Source organism: Xenopus laevis, chromosome 9_10L (genome assembly GCF_017654675.1).
Source record: "Xenopus laevis strain J_2021 chromosome 9_10L, Xenopus_laevis_v10.1, whole genome shotgun sequence".
Classification (NCBI taxonomy): domain Eukaryota; kingdom Metazoa; phylum Chordata; class Amphibia; order Anura; family Pipidae; genus Xenopus; species Xenopus laevis.
In genome coordinates, this window is record NC_054387.1 from 83,971,332 (window position 1) to 83,989,221 (window position 17,890).

The following is a 17,890-nucleotide window of genomic DNA, read 5'->3' on the forward strand; positions in this document are numbered from 1 at the left end:
TAATGTGTATAAGCAATTTATAGGTGCATTGGCCATATCTATCATTCAAATATATTTCTGTTACTGGATCCTTAAGCACAGCTCTTTCTGGACACTTGCACTTCCGACAATTTAGCACCTGTCTACTACCCTGACTTACTGCTTGATTTAGGACATGCTTCCCAGATGGTTTTTCTGGTTTTCAGCGCTATCGAAATGATCCTTATCAGTTTTGCTTAAATTCTCCAGTGAAAATCTAACCTTGTTACTTGCAAGTGTGACAGCAAGAAACACTGACTGCAAAACAATGGAGAACAGGGGAAGATGCACAGCCAGCATAAAATAAAGTGATGGATGTGTAGGATAGTCTGACCTCTCTGCACGAACAAATCTGGATCATCAGGTTAAATTTAGTATTAGGGAAAACCATACCTGATACCGAGTGCACATTAAGCCCATGCACTTGCCCTCACATCCGGCATCTGGGTGATTACTCTGAAATGTGATCTGTCAGGTGTGAAGTTACGAGGCACTGACATGCTCTGAAATGCTGAAGGCTGCAGGGGGCCCCATAGCTATGTTTGTACAAGTGCTAAAGTGTTACTGTGTCTAAACTCTTGCCAGTTAGAGATTTTTTGCTTTTGGAATGATAGGAACAGAATGCCTTAGGAACATTTTCTGATTAAATCTTGACACCTGTTTGATAAAACAAACAGCAATTTAATCAGGCGATGTAAAAAGCTGGCAAAATCAAAGCAAAAATACTGAACGGTTGCCCTTCTGTTGTAAAAAATGTGTTGACTCCTGAAAAATCTTCATCTGAGCTTGCATGTGCATTGTAATGACAATAATGAAGACAACACATCTCGGAGCACAGAGAATGCACCTCAAGGTCTATGTGTACATATCTGAAAAACTGCACATGAAAAATAATGCTCCAATATGATAAATACAATTATTTCCAACAGTGGAAGCAGTCACACAGGTCCTTTAGGGCTTGAGGATGAAGTGAACAGGGTGTTTTGACTGCTGCAACCCAGGGTTAGAACTAGAGGTAGGCAGAAGCGGCACCTGCCTAGGGCGCAACTATAAGGGGGCGCTGGGTAGTTACCTGTTAAAGTGTCTTCTACATACCCCTAGTACATGTTCACTGCCCTCTGTCACTCTCCCCACCCCTGTCCTCCACTAAGGAGCATGCGCACATGCCTTTGCAGTCGGGCGAATGAGCACTTGGGGGGGGGTTGTTTGGTTGGCCTAGGGTGCCTGGTCGGCTTGACCTAGCCCTGAAAATACCCCTTATATCCAGTGACTACTTCCCATATCAGTGTATGGAAAGTGCTGTATGGCAGACCTGGGATTGACAAGCTGACAGGTCTCTACCGCTGCTACCTAAAGCTGGCCATAGACGTGTCGATTTTATCTTTATGTCCGACAGACGAAAGTTTGTTGCAATCTCCCAATTGACAACTAACCATTCAGATGAAATAAAGTAGTAAAAAGAACAAAGCAGACGATGTTCTGGCCATTATTTGACAGACAGCAATCGTAAGAAAGTTATGTCTGACAAACAGTAGTGACAGTCACTACATGCAGAGATCTTATCGGTAGCCAATATAAATCTTCTAACTTGTCCAATCGACTGAACGACCGATTGCCATGGTATGAAAAATGTTGGGTCAATCCATACACGGTCTGAAGATCGAACAAACCTTTGTATCATCTGACTATCTTTTGGTCTATATGGCCATCTTAAAAGGCAGAATATATATTATTTATCTGTATGTGAAGTGGTGACAGGGGATTAATGGAGTTTCGACCGTAGTGAATTTCGGCTGATCAAAATTATCTGGTCCCAAAGGTCATAGGGCACACTTTTTTGCATATCAGATAACAGATATTCTATTACGATAGATTAAAATGGATTGGAACCTAATGGGGTAGTTCACCTGAAAATTACCTTTTAGTATTATAAAGAAATTAGAACTCAATTAGAAGATAATTAAAATTATTCTTTTATTTATTATAAGATTTGTATGTATAGCTTTTTCCGAATTGGCCTTAATTACCCTAACAAACAGGTGGCAGTTTGTAAGATCAATAGGGGTACATCTAAACCATTATAAATTATATGTTTTTTGGTTGCTAGGGTCATTGAAACATGACAACCAGATACCATTTTTAGTTGCAGTAAATGTGCAAAAAAGGAATACAAATCATTTAAAAGCTAATACAATTGAAATTTTGCTGAGAAAGGTTTCATCTATAATGTACTAAAACTTAATAGAAATATGAACTTCCCCAAAGAGGTCATTAACTGTCATGACTACAATAATTGTATTATTGTGGTATTATTATTAATAATAGTATTTTTCTGTTTTAGTCCAGATTACCTAATATTTATGTGGACATAAAGCTGTTCTTCAGGGAGTCTAACTATATTGTACCACTGAATTGCCTATATAAATATATATATTTACAAAAAAATCTCAATTCTATTCGAAACACTACTTCTCTACACATTTATTAGAAAACCAATTAGATCAGTACAAAAAGTTTTCCGAGTATTTTCCTTTTGATTTAACACAAGTTTCTGCTTCCCCCTAGTGGTGGTATGGAATACTTCCCTGGAACGACAGGTCTTTAAAGTAATAAATGATAAAAGAATGGATACCAACAGGTAATATTAATACTAAAACTCTTCACCTCTGTACATATGTTTGCAATATCAAATATCCATTTGGTAAACTCAAAGCAGGTGGAAAATCTAGCACTTAGAGACAAAGGAGCGATGCTACAGGTGCCTATAATAATTACTATTAAACAGATCATCAGATCATTTTTCTAGGCATGGTATTATAATACTAGCTAAAATACTCATTTCCTCATGGACAAATATTACATTGGATCAGTGGCACACAGCATATACATTTCACCCCCTAGTTATGCACTTGATTCCAATTCTAAATAAAACCTTGCTTGGTTAGCAGTGCCCACTGTGCCTTATAAAGGACAAAATGTGCAATATATATATCAGATTGATGAAGGGACAGTATACTCACTTGTTCAATGTGAGTGCAATGAATGGAGATTGAGCTGAACATTATATTATCCATGCTTATCTGTCACAACAGTCAAAAGGGGTAGATTTACTAAAGAGCGAAGTGGCTAACGCTAGTGACTTTTCGCCACTTACATCATATCCCGTGAGCTGAAAATGCATAAAAGTTCCTTTTTTCAGCGTGATTGCCTGCAAAAGTGCTAACTTTTTTGGGGAACCCTTTTTATCCAGACATTTCCTAACATATGAAACATTCATTTTACAGTGGGCTTATGTGTAGGGAATTATAATAACTTTACTGTCTTTATTAAGGTTCCCTGGACATGTGTTTTAAAAAGTGGAATTTGTAAGTATTTGAACCAACTTTTAACATAAAGACATCCATACAACTTTAAATTTCCAGCCCTCTGCAAACTGACCTGAGCGCAAGATCCCTACCGAATTTTCGCTAGGCAGAAATGAATGCTAGCGCATCTTCGATTTGAAATGCACCCACTGACGAAGTAACGCTAGCGAAAAGTCACCTGTGTTCTGCGCCCAGGACGAAACTACTCATATTAGTGAATTGGTGTAGTCTGAGTGCATTTGCGCCTGGTGAAGTGTTGCGATGGCTGAGAAATGGACGCTGGCAAAAATTCACGAAAGGAGGAATTTCTTATACAGAGTTTAGAATCTTTGCTAATTAATATTTAGCATGTCTTATCACATTATAATAAAGAAATAACTAGGAAAAGATATGTAGATGCTATATGTCATGCCAAATGGCCATGTTTATGAAGGATGCTGTTTGTAATACATGTCATATAGAGAGTGAGAACAGACCATGAGAACTGCTTTCTAAACATATGAAAGCTGGAATATTATGTTGTTTCCAATTAACCAATTTTAAAAAAATCTGAATATTTCCTGAATCAAAAAAAAACACAAACCCCAGGAACATGTAATCTAAAACAGGTACTGTTTGTTGATAATATCTGTACACTTGAGATTGGCCATGGAGAAATAGAGACCAGGGAGGGTGATATAAAAATAGCTGAAAATATATTTGGGTTATGGCACAGTATAAAAAAAGTCTGCAGAATCAGAGTGGCTAATTTTCTAAGATTGGATATTATTTTCTATTGTGTCTACACTTTCTTTGTTATGAGTTTTCTTTGTGATGAGAAGCATGAGGAACAAGGAATTATTAGATATAGAAAAGGCAAATTTTTTTAACTAATTATTTCCTTTAGTGTATACAATTAAGGAGCTACAATTTTAATAACCACCTAATTATTGTGAACAAGTCCCACCAGATGGAATACACCCTCAACTACTGAGAAAGCTTAGTTCAGTATTGGCCAGGACTCTTTCCTGATTTTCTCAGACTTGCTTTCATTTGGTATTTAAAAAGAGATCATGATCTCAGCCTGGCAATTAAAGGCCTGTAAATCTGGTATCTGTGGTAAGCAAGTTAATGTATGCTCGTTAGGGGATCACATTCAAAATTATAACAAACAAGGTAAAGTTATGCTCACCACTATTTTTTTTTAAAAAAATTAGAAAGTATCTTCTGGAGAATAGCATTATGAGCAGCATTCACCATTGCTCTCTATGATGAGTTTAGGAAGATGATCAGAAGCAGTGTTGGACTGGGACACCAGGGGCCCACCCAAAAACCTTTGACCAGGGACCCACCAATTAATCTTAGACAAGTGGCCCACTCTCAGTATTATTATTCTTCTTCTTCTTCTCACTCAACCTCTATTCTCCTAGTCTCCTTTCTTTACATACTATAATCTATTATTCCATCTATTTAGTCTCTTTGTTCTCATAGAAATAGGGAATGACCATGAAATAGACCAAATGTTTAGCAGCTTTCCCCAGTCCAAAACGCAATTAAATCTAAAACACCTGGGCCAGATGGCTTTTCCTCCCTATATTATCAAAAATATACGAAAATATTGATCCCCTAGTTAACAAATGCATTTAATCATATCATAGAGGGGATTCTGGGGGGGGGAGAATCCCTTTTGGCCCAGATCTCTCCAATACCAAAGCCGGACACAGATCAACTTGACTCATCTAATTATAGGCCCATTTCAATTATGAACATTGATATAAAAATTTTGGCAAAAATCTTGCCCGATCGTCTTAATTCATTTTTGCCAACAATCATAAATATGGACCAAGTAGGCTTCGTACCCAAACGCCAGGCCTCAGATAATATAAGGAAAGCTTTAAATTGTATTCACACAACCCAGGCTAGAAATGTCGCAGCCCTGCTTTTATCTATAGATCTAAGTAAGGCGTTCGATTCTGAATCATGGCCATATCTACATTACATTTTGAGAAGTGAGGCTTCAAACCAAAATTCCGACATGTAATCAAAGACCTCTACAACAAACCCCAAGCTTATGTACGGTGGGGTTCATTCTCCTCTACTCTAGGGAGGAACGAGACAGGGATGCACTTGAACCCCTAGCAGCGCTAATCAGAGAATATTAATATCACAGGGGTAAAATTTGTCCATAAATTGTGTTTATTTGCAGATGATATCCTGATGTTAATAAAAAAAGCCACTCATAACCCTACCCAACCTATTCAATATATTTAATAAATTCACAGAACGGTCAGGCCTCAAAATAAACTATTCAAAAACACATGCCTTAAATATCACACTCCCAGCTCTGACAATTAAACTTCTTAAACTGAAATTTTTTTCCAGATTGCATAAAATTAATAATCAATATGATCCATCCTGTTTCAGGAACTGTGGAGGAGAGGGCACGGCTTTTCATATATGGTGGGAATGCCCCAAAGTTAACAGATTCTGGACCAGGTTACACAAAATGATTTACTCAATAACAATAACTCAATAACAGGAGTTAACTTACATAAAAGACAAGATCAGGCTTTACTAGGGAGTAGAATCCCAAATATAAATAAATATACGAGAAAACTTATCACCCATATGTTAACAGCTGCTAAACTAATTATAGCTAAATCCTGGAAATCCCCTCTACTCCCGATCCAGCAACTTAAAAACAAAATAAATTGGATCTTTGTTTAATGAGAAATTAACAAACATTCTGCAAGATAGACAATTACAATTTCAAAAGATCTGGGATCCCTGGGTACAGTAAACCACCCCGTCTGACTTTGGACGTGCCCTTATCTCCATTTGAAATGATAGGCAATAATAGGTTAAAGGAGAAGGAGTCGGAGAAACCATACCGAATACATGAATAGACAAAAGCTATACTTGCTACTTTCCCTGACCATTAGAGATAAGCAAAGGGAGGCACCATTCAGTGATTTTGTAAAAAATCTTAGATAGATTTCGTGTAACTTGTTCCTAACTATGATTTGTACTATGATGTGGATGTGAAATTTGACTACAACCTCAATTATTCTATACCATGATCCACCATTTTGGTAAATGATGGAAATAACACCAAGGCATCTATTATTATTGTATGCATATTTATTGCAAAATGCTCATGCATTTTCATGGTTGATGCACATCCACCAAGAACTCCTTACTATGTACTATATTATCTTCAATAAAAAAGTTTAAAATGAAAAAAAAAAAAAAAACCCAAAAAAACATGTACTGCCAAACAGAGCCTCCTGTAGGCTGCCAGGCCACATAGAGGCTACCAAAACACCCATATTTATCATTCCCATGAACTTTTTGACTGCTTATGTTACTCTCAAACTTTTTTTTAACATTTGAATGTGGCTCATGGGTAAAAAAGGTTGGGGACCCCTGTAAGCATGTTATAGAATAGAAAGCATATGGCTGTGGGTAATTATGCAGCACCCTATGCAATAAAAATTATTTAAATAAGGCTCCTGTCTTGTTTTTCTATTCATTTAAATGATTTAACACAATAGGGGTCCTTAATTTCCAAAGGCAATGCCTTTTTTTTTACAAAAAAACCCTGTGGAAATGACCTTACCTGTTGTTGAACCCACTTTGTTATGTTTGCCCACTTGTAGAGATGTTTTGCTTCTATGAACAGAATGTAAATCTTAATACTACTTTCACTGGAAGGAGTGTATTAACAGGAACTAAGTTTTCTCCACATCTAGTAAACTATAACTGCCAATAGTAATATCCATGAGGCATGCCATGAATGTCTGCAGGGTGTACAAAGCCTTAATTTTAGCAAGTCTCTCATTACTTGACAGTTCAGCAGAAAAGTGTCCCTGGCATTTTCTTCCAAATGCTGCAACTGTAAAGCTGATAGGATACTCGGAAGGTTGCCCAGCATTAGACAACATAAGTAGTTTTCAAGTTATGCAAATGTTTTAGAGTACTGACTTCGAGATTGTGACTTCCTTTTAGAAATTGACATTTGAAAGCTTCCACGATGCACAACTACACAAAACCTATATTTTTTAGGCACAGTGACTCTGCTCAGGTTCTGTGTTTTCTTCCACTTCTATCTTTGCAAACCTATTCTGTTTAGACTTTACTTTGTACAAAGGGTCATAAATAGCCTATAAATAGCCTTCCCCAAATTGTTGCTACAATGTATGAAGCACAGAACTGTTGGGAATGTCATCATATGAAGCAATGGCAACTCTGTCAGCATAGATGGTATGGCTTCAATAGCCAATTCCAATATTTAGGAGGGGGATCCACACCCTTCTGGCCATATAGTGTAATTTACAAATGTGCTGATTTTCCCCCTTTAATTTAATTACAACTGCATAGCATAAATGGCATTACAATTAAAAACTGTTTGTGATCTTGTTAATAGTCACACCTTATGAGAGTAGAAAATAACTATTACATTTACAGATATTACCATAGCAAATTGTTACCAATAATCAACACCCCTACCAAGGATGAAAAGTTTTTAAAATAGTCTTACCTGGACTCACAGTCAGATTGAAGTAATGCAGTTTGTTGGGGTCGGGAAAGTTTACTTTACAGGTACCTGGTGAACATACAAAATAAATCTGTTATCAAAAATTTTGCTTAACGGGAACCTGTTGTCAATATTATCCCCAACCAAAGGTGCAAGCTAATAGAGCCGGCACTCCAGTTGGGGGTAACAGTAACTCTTTTTTTAAATTGCCCCCACCAGCGCTGGGACACTCACACCGGGAGGGAGCTCACGGTGCGAGTGGCCATATCTGTCAGAGAGCATGCACATAACTTGCTTAAGACGTCATGTGCATAATGAGCAAGTTGCTGCATTCGCTCATTAGGTGCAGATGTGTGCCCCAACATGGCCACTCGCATCAAGAGCTCCCTTCCGGAGCGGGTGGCCTAGCACTGGCGGGGCAATTTAAAAAAAAACAAAAAAAACTGCTGTTATCCCAACTGGAGAATGGGCTCTATTAGAGTGCACCTTTGGTTGGGGATAATATTTAATTCAACAGCAGAAATTTTTATTGCTATACTTACATGGCAAATTTGCCTCCAACTCCGCCACTTCTGTTAAAATAAATGAGAATAGTAAGAGAAAACAGTAAATTTCATTAGCACAGGAGCATTACAGTAAACAGCACTGTGACTCTCATTCACCCATATACAGTATATATAAACCCCAGTGTTAGAAACAAAGCAAAGAGGTGCATTGTGTTGGATGCAGAAGAGAGGTCTCAGTAAAGAAGGAAGTCTGGTAGAGGAAATGGGTAAGCATTCAAAAGAGGGGTGGAGGAGATATTATCTAAATTGCTGGGCCAGTAAGAATCCATACAGATACACATCTACATGGGAATCAATGTTTTAGTACCTGTAGTAGAATGCTACAAATGGGATCTGGCATAAATTTGTGTTTACTGTGAGGATGCCTGCAGATTAATATGGTTTCTAAATACATATGGTTAAATATTACATAGTTAATTTGGATTACAAAAAGACCAAACCCATCAAGTTCAACCCATCCAAATGATACTCAGTGTCCATTCATACACACACTCAAACTGACCCCTCCATACACCCACTGAAACTATAAATACAAATAACTACATTTTAGTATCATAATAGCCTATGATATTAAGCTTGTCCAAGAAATCACCCAAGTCCCTTTATGTTTTGTATGTTATAGAATCCCCTGTTATTAAAAACTTTTCAACGGGTCTGTATTTTTGTTATAGTTTTTGAATTATTTCCTTTCTCTTCTGTCTCCATCCAGTTTACTAAGGGGGCAACTGACTCAGCAGCCAAAACAACGACTGCTAGGAGAGGCTACAATTTTACATTACATTTTTTTTATTCTTGTTTACTTGTTCCCATTTGAAATCTGGAAAGAGTCAGAAAAATTAGGTAAAAAATTCAAAAACTATATAAAAATAAAAACCAATTGATTAAGACTGGCGATTCTATAACATCTAAGTTAAAGCTAAAGCAACTATGCCATTAATATAAAAAAAGACACAGAAAAAGACAAAAATTAAGACCAACTGCAAAGTGTCTCAAAATACCACAGTCTACATCATACAAAACATTATTAAAGACGAACTACCCATTTTTTAAGAAAACTTCAAATCTGTCCATATGCTGTTGAGCAATCAGCTTGCCAAGAGATAACACAACAGTAAACATCATCATAATGGATCTTCACAGCATGTAGGGGTAATAGGGCAATCATGGCACAGTACATGTGAAATACGCATTTTCTAAATTTTATCATAAAAACTGCATATGGAATAAGAAGTGTCAAAGAGTCAATTCAACATCATTAATATAAAGTGGCAAATTCTGCAGTACAGAACATAATGTTATGCAGAATTTCCAAACATGTGAACAAAAGGACACAGGACCCAGACAATTTGGTAGTTACTAAATGAATACTGTCCACAAGCATTTATAAGACACATGCAAAAAGGGCAGCACTTAGATCAAGATTTCCTATTTCCTTAGCTTTGCCCTGTGAACTGAAGCCCAACACAATGAGCAATATCACAGTGCTTTAAAAACTTGTTATCCTGTGAATACAACAATATACATTACGACTGCATATGCTCCTTCTGCACCTATTACGACCGCCTCTGCTCCTTACACACTCATTAAGACTACCTCTACTCCTTCTGCACCCATTACGACTGCTTCTGCTCTTTCTGCACCCATTACAATTACCTCTGCAATTCAGCCTGTTGGGCTGTACAAGCAAAACAATAGGAAGGTGGACATACAGTGTATGACATCCTTCAGCAGGCTGATCAGTAGAATAACATACGAGAACAGCACATAGATGTATAGCCACCTGGTCTGCCAGCAGTAATCATGGGGCACATACTACAGTAACCCAGTCCAAGTAGAAAGTGGCCCAATGGAAAAAAACATGAACAAATAGCCATGACATGGGTAAAAAACTGCCCATTATCATCCCAAACCATGATCACCTCCATCACCCGTAATTCGTTCCTTTGTCTCTCTTAATGACCAATTCTAGCTGTGTGCACTGACAGGCACATGATCTGCCCATCAGAGCACACAGAGCAGAATTTACAGAAATATGCATTTTAACGAATGCATGTATGTAGTACCAAAATCAATCATGCAAAAACAACCCAACTGAGCATTCAAAATTAGGACAAAATGTGCACATTTACCCATGAAAAAAACTGATTTAATCTCCTGGAAATCCCAAGGCAAAGCAGCACAGCATATAATTACATTAATACAAAATCAAATTCAGTTCTTAAATACTAGAAGAGCATTTTCCTATATGAAAGCAATAACTCAAGGAGCAGAAAAAATCCCCTTCCAGCTATATCAGCTTCATGGTTTGTAATAATAGCAAAGCCTGAGGAGAGAATGATAGTCTGAGACACTTTGCAATTTAAGGTGGCCATAGATGCAAAGATCCGCTGGTTTGGCGATGTTGCCAAACGAGCGGATCTTTCTCCGATATGCCATTAACAGGCATGGCTATATCGGGGTAATGGCCGAACAATCAGATTACGATGTGCCATGAGCTCCGGTGGGATCGGTCGGGTCAAAATCAAACCTGACCGATCGACCAAACGACCGTTCTCCGCCGGGCGAAATATGTCGGCACACGCCACACACGATCCGAAAATCATACGAATCCTCGTTTCGTACGATCGGATCTGTGTGCCTATAGCCACCTTTAGTTAAGTGGTATAAAGGTGATACCTTTATTGTCTAACTAATATAATCATAGCAAGCTTTCAGAACATTTTAGTTCCTTTTTCAAGCGGATTACCAACTAAAATGTTCTGAAAGCTTGCTATGATTATATTAGTTAGACAATAAAGGTATCATCTTTATACCAATTTTGTGATTTTTTTTTTTATTTCAAAAAGGTTGCCCTGCAACATTTTTACTGGCTAACACGGTACAGCAACTTTACCTGCAATTTAAAAATGTATTATTGAAGGTTTTTGAGTTAGTTAGCTTTTTATTCAGCAGCTCTTCAATTTGCATCTTAAGCAATCTGGTAACAAGGGTCCAAATTACCCTAGCAACCATGCATTGATTTGAATAAGAGACTGGAATATGAAAAGGAGAGGGGCTGAAGAGGATCAGTAATAAAAAGTAACAATAACAATACATTTGCAGCCTTACAGAGCATATGTTTTTTAGAAGGGAGTCAGTGACGCCCATTTGAAAGCTGCAAATAACTATAAAAAATAATGAAAACCAATTGAAAAGTTGCTAAGAATTGGCCGTTCTATAACATAATAAAAGTTACCTTAAAGATGAGCCACTCCATTAAAGATATTGTATGTTTGTGTTTAATTTAAGGAACACCAAAATAATACTAGCGAACAAACAGATAATTCAGTAACTGGTAGTAGTCTCTAATACAATACTGGAAAAACTTGGACCTCTCATCCTTATTCAAGTGTTTGTATATAAAGTAATGTCACAAAAAATCCAAGTAACGTATATCCTAACTAATGAGTAAGATACTAAGTACATGTTCCTGATCCACAACTTCAAATCATGGAGTAAACAAGTTACTAAACAGTTTTTAAAGAACAATCAAATTGCTTAAAAGGTATTTGCAAACCTAATTGCAGCTTCTGTCTGATTGTATTCTCTGCACTTCTGGTTCTGTCACCTGAAACAATGTATCAGAAGCCAGCAGATAAAGGGGCTTGGAAGAGTAATGACTCTGCTACACAGTTTCAAGAGTCATAACTAGACAACAGAAAGGGATAAATAAATATTTCAACAGCAGTTCCATTTACAGCTAATTTTGAATCCATTGAAATGTCAATTTCATTATACAAAAAAAACTGCTTTTGACTGGAGATCCCATTTAGCAAGGGCAATGTATGGTTCAGTTCTAGCAACCATGTATGCATTTTTTACATTTATAAATATAAAAATGTTAAATATTTCTGAGCGTTCTTTAGAGATCTTTTGCAATTAATATAACTTAACTTTAGCTAGATAAAATAGTTAAAGGAAGTTATAGGAGATAAAAGATAATTTCCCTCTGGAAAACTTTTTTTTTTTACTAATGAATATTGGGGAAGTGAAAGTGGAAGCAGAAGCAAGAAAGAGTGTTCCCATAACAGAAGATAAACTGTAGTTTATGATTTAAACTTGCCAATTAAATTAAGAGATTAGAGTACACAATTGCTTCCTTATTTTCTTCCCATTTCTGTTGTACTATAAATTATTCACACATAACATAAATCGAAGGTTATACAGTACTAACAAATGTGATTCCCACACAAGAGCTCAGTTCGATGATATGTTAGTTAAAATGTAACTAAACACCCACAGAAAATGAATGCAATATTGGTCTGAATGCTTCTGCATTCTTTTCTGCAGATTTTACAATACTAGCAGATTTACACTCAAAATACGATGTGCCCTTGCAGCACTGGCTGGTCACTATACTTTTTTTGTGAGAATACCCTGAAGCTGGCACAGGAAAATAAGAGGATAGACAAGGAACGTGTGCTTTACAGAAGCCACATCTATTTTAAGTGAATATGCCCACATCAGTGGAACACATCTTGCAGCCAGAGTCATAACTAAAAATAACTGCACCCCACAGCAAAATCAATTTAGATTTGATTAAAAAGTGCAGGGCAGGCAACAAAGCGCCATGTTTTTTTTGTATATTGGCACCCTGCCCCACACTTTGCAACAGGTAAGGAGTGATGGTGAGTGCAAGACACAACAAAGCCCTTTGTTAAAAATTAAGAGTAAATAAGAGAGTAATTTTGCACTGCTTAGTGTTCTTGCACTTTTGTTTGGGACAAATGTAAAAAGAGCACTCTTATGTGTTATGTAATAGAAAAATACTACTTTTGTGAAAATGTACACTATACACATAATATATAATGTTAATTATTTAGCAAGCCATTCAAAGGTGTTGAAATGCTACCTTTCACAAGTAATCTGTCACGGACAGACACTCTGCGAGTTGAATCAGAGGTTGTGGTAGCAGTTCGGCTTCCTTTGACACCATCGTCCCGCTTCAGCTTGCTTGCCAATGTAAGCATCACGCTACCCACCACCTACAATAATACATATGGGGCAAAAGAAAGAAAAGTTAAACAAAGTGTCTGTGGTTTTGTTATATTTTACTACAGCAGGTACAACAGACAGCACACTGTTTTTTGTCAATGCAACGCCAGCACTTCTCTTTTCATCGGTGTATCAAAGGTGTTACATATAACTAACATGACGTTTTGATCCCCTTTGGGACCTTTCACATCACTAAACTATGGACCTTGAGATTTTTGTAACCTTGTGCCTTATGCCTGCCCAAGAAGTAGGGATGCACAGAACCCTGCTTTTCTAGATCCAGACAAATCCAGAAAAATTCACACAGGAATCAACCAAATACTGAACCTAAATCCTTTCTCTGAGGCCGCAAATGGATGTTCAGCAACAAAGACCTGACATGTGAATGCCAATCTCTAACTGAATCCTGGATTTGGTGCATCCCTACCGAGAAGTCATCAAACCCCTTCTAAAGGGATGTATGGAAATTGACATCACATAACACAGTAGGGCATTCCCCAGCCTTATTACCATCACTGTGAAGAACTAAAACTCTGTTCCTCAAGCCTAAATGAACACTGGTTAACAGTATGTAAAGCCTTTCTATGTTTACTAATATGTCTAGAAAGAGTGTCGAAAAGGAAGATATCTTATAACATAGAAATGCCCTGTAAAATTCACCAGAAGGGCCCAACAGGGTCCAGATTTTGGCTGCATCCAGATGCAGAAGCATCAGCAAAGACAATAGCTGGGAGACCTAGCAGATAATGTTTCAGAAGGCTACACAAATTATGGTAGTGCAGTTTATCTTTGCCTCTACTTCTTAATCTGCTCCTGATCTGAGCAGGCTAAAGCAGATGGGACCACGAAAGTACAAACAGCAGTAACAATGCAATTGCCCATCACTGCAAACACATGGTGCATTTCACCTGGAAAATGCACATACACAAAGTGGTAGGAAGTAGAATGAGCGGTTTCTTCCACAACAACAAAAAATGCTGGTGGAAAGGCTGATGTTATCTGCTTTTGCTTTTTTTTACTTTTTGGTCACTGCCAGTATCTCTCACAGTACCTCTGACAGTGTATTTACAATATTCAATCGTAAAACAAATAAAGTAAACATCATAACAAAATGAGAAGAGTGTTAAAAAAAAAAAAATTAGAGTAAACATTAGCCCTTAAAAAGCTATAACTGGATACATGAAGTCAGTTCTGATCCCCAGTCAGAAAGAAATGAACGCAGTACACCAACAGAAGGAAATGAGCAGGGGTTCATGCAACAAAGTGTCACAGAGAGAGTAGCAGATGAAACAAAACGAGTGGCAGCAAAGTTATCATACACAAAATGGCAAATATTTTCAGGTGGTTATACAATATATTCATAAACTACCAGAAATTTCCAAAGTAAATAAAGTATCGTTATTAAAACCTAAAACATATCAAATGGTTAGTGGGCCCTGTTTATTAGGCTTCAAACTAAGTTGTTACAGTAGATTCTGATTTAAAGTGCTACTTTAATATTCCAGCTGAGACTGCCTAGATCAGTATAATGCTATTTCAATACAAAAACAGTTACCCCAACTCTGCAGATGCCTGTTCAGGGCAATCGCACACAACTATAGTGAATAACTAAGGGCACTGTCTCAATGATACAAATCATAATTGATACAAAATAATGATACAAAATAATTTGGGATTCTTAAGATTAATATTATATATTTTGAAAGTTTTTTTTTTTTTTTTTTTTTTACAGGGGTCGGCCCTTGATCAAAACATTGGTTTTAAAGCGTTCTAAAGAGAGTAAAGAATGACCCAAAAATTGAACCACCCCATTTGTTATTCCATAAGGAATGGGGTGGAATAACAAATGGGGTGGTGCAATTGTTGGGTCATTCTTTACTCTCTATAGAACATTTATCATATAATACTTGACCCTGCACACCATTTACTTGTTTTCCTGATTGGTGGAAGGTGCTTTTGACTCCACTCTTTTTGCATTATCATTGGTTTTAAAGCAGCTATGCACCTCATTTTTATTTTTTATTACACTTAAAAAGGTCACTTAAAGGGGTTCTTCACCTTTGAATTAACTTTTACTATGATGTAGAGAGCGATATTCTGAGACAATTTGCAAATGGTTTTCATTTTTTGTGGTTTTCGAGTTATTTCGCTTTTTATTCAGCATGTCTCCAGTTTGCCATTTCAGCTATCTGGTTGCTATGGTCCAAATTCCCCTAGCAACCATGCACTGATTTGAATAAGAGACTGGAATATGAATAGGAGAGGCCTGAATAGAAAGATGAGCAATAAAAAGTAGCAATAACAAAAAATGTGTAGCTGTACAAAGCATTTGTTTTTAGATGGGGTCAGTGGCCCTCATTAGAAAGCTGTAACAAGTCAGCAGGAAAAGGCAATTAATTCAAAAACTATAAAAAAAAAAAAAAGAACAATTAAAGGCCAATTGAAAAGCTGCTTATAATTGGCTATTCTAAAACATACTAAAAGGTAATTTAAAGGTGAACCACCCCTTTAGGACCCAGACTAAGCAGCACGAGGACACACATTTGGAAGAATCTATTACACATAGCAGGGGGTCACAAATATTAAACACAGGTCAGAAGGAATACAGTAGCTTTGGGAAAAGTCTCAATTTAATGGTGATAATAAAACACAAAACCTGGAAAATAAGTGCTGATCACTAACATTGTGCTACTGCTTAGTGACTAGTGTTGATAAATGAGCCCCTAACAGCTGGGGTGCAACAACATCTAGGCAACCACACGTTTCCATTCACCCCAAGTATGAGTTGACCCCCCCTGACCCCAAGCATACAAATGTAGCCGTCTGAAGAAACTGGAAGTTATAGTACAGAAATAGTTACAGCTGGACAGAAGATTCTCAGTACTGTATTGAAAGTCAGCACCGCAGACTGCTTACATAGTATACTCGGTATTATTATTACATTGTGGTTACATTACACTCAAGGACTAATGTAACTAAGAAGCCTTTCTGCCACCCGAACTGACATACCGCCCAACAGCCCCGCTTTTTCCGGGACAGTCCCGATTTTCTTAACACAGCCAGCAGTCCCCGATCGCTGTTTAAAAGTCCCTCAGCCCCGTTAAGGTCTAGCTCCTCAACTCCTGCCGGATAGCTAATCCAGACGTCAGAAAGTTCATCTCGCGAGATTGTGACGTCACACCCCACGTATATAAACGCAAGTAACGCTGCACATCGCCGCCTCGTGGGAGTGATGAGTTAGCACGGAATATGTTAGCATGTTTATAATGAATGGTATTTGTGGTGTTGGTTACGTAGAAAACTTTTATATTTTCTGTTTGCAGTTTTTTTTATATTATCAGGGAAAATAACTGCCAGTGTCAGACTGGGACACCAGGGGCCCACCCAAAAACCTTTAGACCAGGGGCCCACTCTCTATTATTTTCTTCCTCACCTCGCTCAACCTGTATTCTCCTATTCTCTTTTCTTTACATACTAAAACCTATTATTCCATCTATTTAGTCTCTTTATTCTCATAGAAAATAGGGAATGGCCATGAAATAAGCCAAATGTTTAGAAGCCAGAGGGCCCACTAGTATCCCGGGGTGCCAGTCCGACACTGATAACGGCTTTTTCATTGTGGGTGACTGCTGCTACCAGAGTCTTATGTTTTTCAGTGTTTGACCAAGGCAGAGGTGTCCAAACTTTTTGCAACAAGGTTGGTGAGGTGAAAATGTATGGGGAGGGGGGGGCGACCATTCAACTAGACATTCACCCTGACACCGCTATCCCTTACGAGCAGGGGCATTCCGCCAATGAGGGGAGTTGAGAAACTCTCCTCAGGCGGCAGTGCCCCTTGGTTGCCAAGGGCGGCAAAAAATGCCGCTCCTGCTAACTAAGAGCCGAATTTAAGTTTTTGCAACCCAGAAACTTGGCTTTGTGCACTAGCGACGTGGAGGCCCCAGACCCCCTCTGGCGCTGAAAATGTGAGTGCCATGGGGAGGGGGCGGTGACAGAACGAAGGCCGCCTTGGGCGTCAAAATGGCCAGGATCACTCCTGCTTCCTAGGTAGCTAGCTTGCGATCAGGATCATTCCAAAAGGATTCACTCCCGAAGATGTACGCGCACACATCGTTTAGAAGTGGAGTCAGTACTTATTCTCCTTGCATCATTTAAACAAGGAATCACATACTGTAGCAGTAATATTTACTTGTGTGCTGAAGGTGTTAGCAATAGACACATACTGGGATGTAGTGACGCACTGATCAAGTTGTTACTGGCAAGTTGTTGTAACGCACCGCTCTCGCATACTTCTTTAGGGCTGAAGAAGTCAATATACGTATTGACGTGCCAGTACAGTGAACTAAAGAAGTATATGAGAGCAAATATAGCGCGTCACTACATGCAGTGTC

At 37.9% G+C, this 17,890-nt stretch overlaps 1 protein-coding gene across 3 annotated transcripts in view; it reads right to left on the reverse strand.

Moving 5' to 3' along the window:
• Positions 1–16,678, reverse strand: part of LOC108701421 (NEDD8-conjugating enzyme UBE2F) — a 123,093-nt gene extending 106,415 nt beyond the window's left edge. Inside the window, exons 1-4 of one of the 3 annotated variants that reach the window (XM_018236078.2) lie at positions 16,509–16,673; positions 13,357–13,489; positions 8,442–8,471; positions 7,903–7,968 (exon numbers count right to left, since the gene is read on the reverse strand). In XM_018236078.2, the coding sequence (XP_018091567.1) occupies positions 7,903–7,968; positions 8,442–8,471; positions 13,357–13,474 (214 nt within the window). In that variant the 5' untranslated portion in view covers positions 13,475–13,489; positions 16,509–16,673. Of the gene's footprint in view, positions 1–7,902; positions 7,969–8,441; positions 8,472–13,356; positions 13,490–16,508 lie in introns of all 3 variants that reach the window. The other 2 variants (XM_018236077.2, XM_041577481.1) reach the window with 2 other exon arrangements.
• Positions 16,679–17,890: the final 1,212 nt, after the last annotated feature.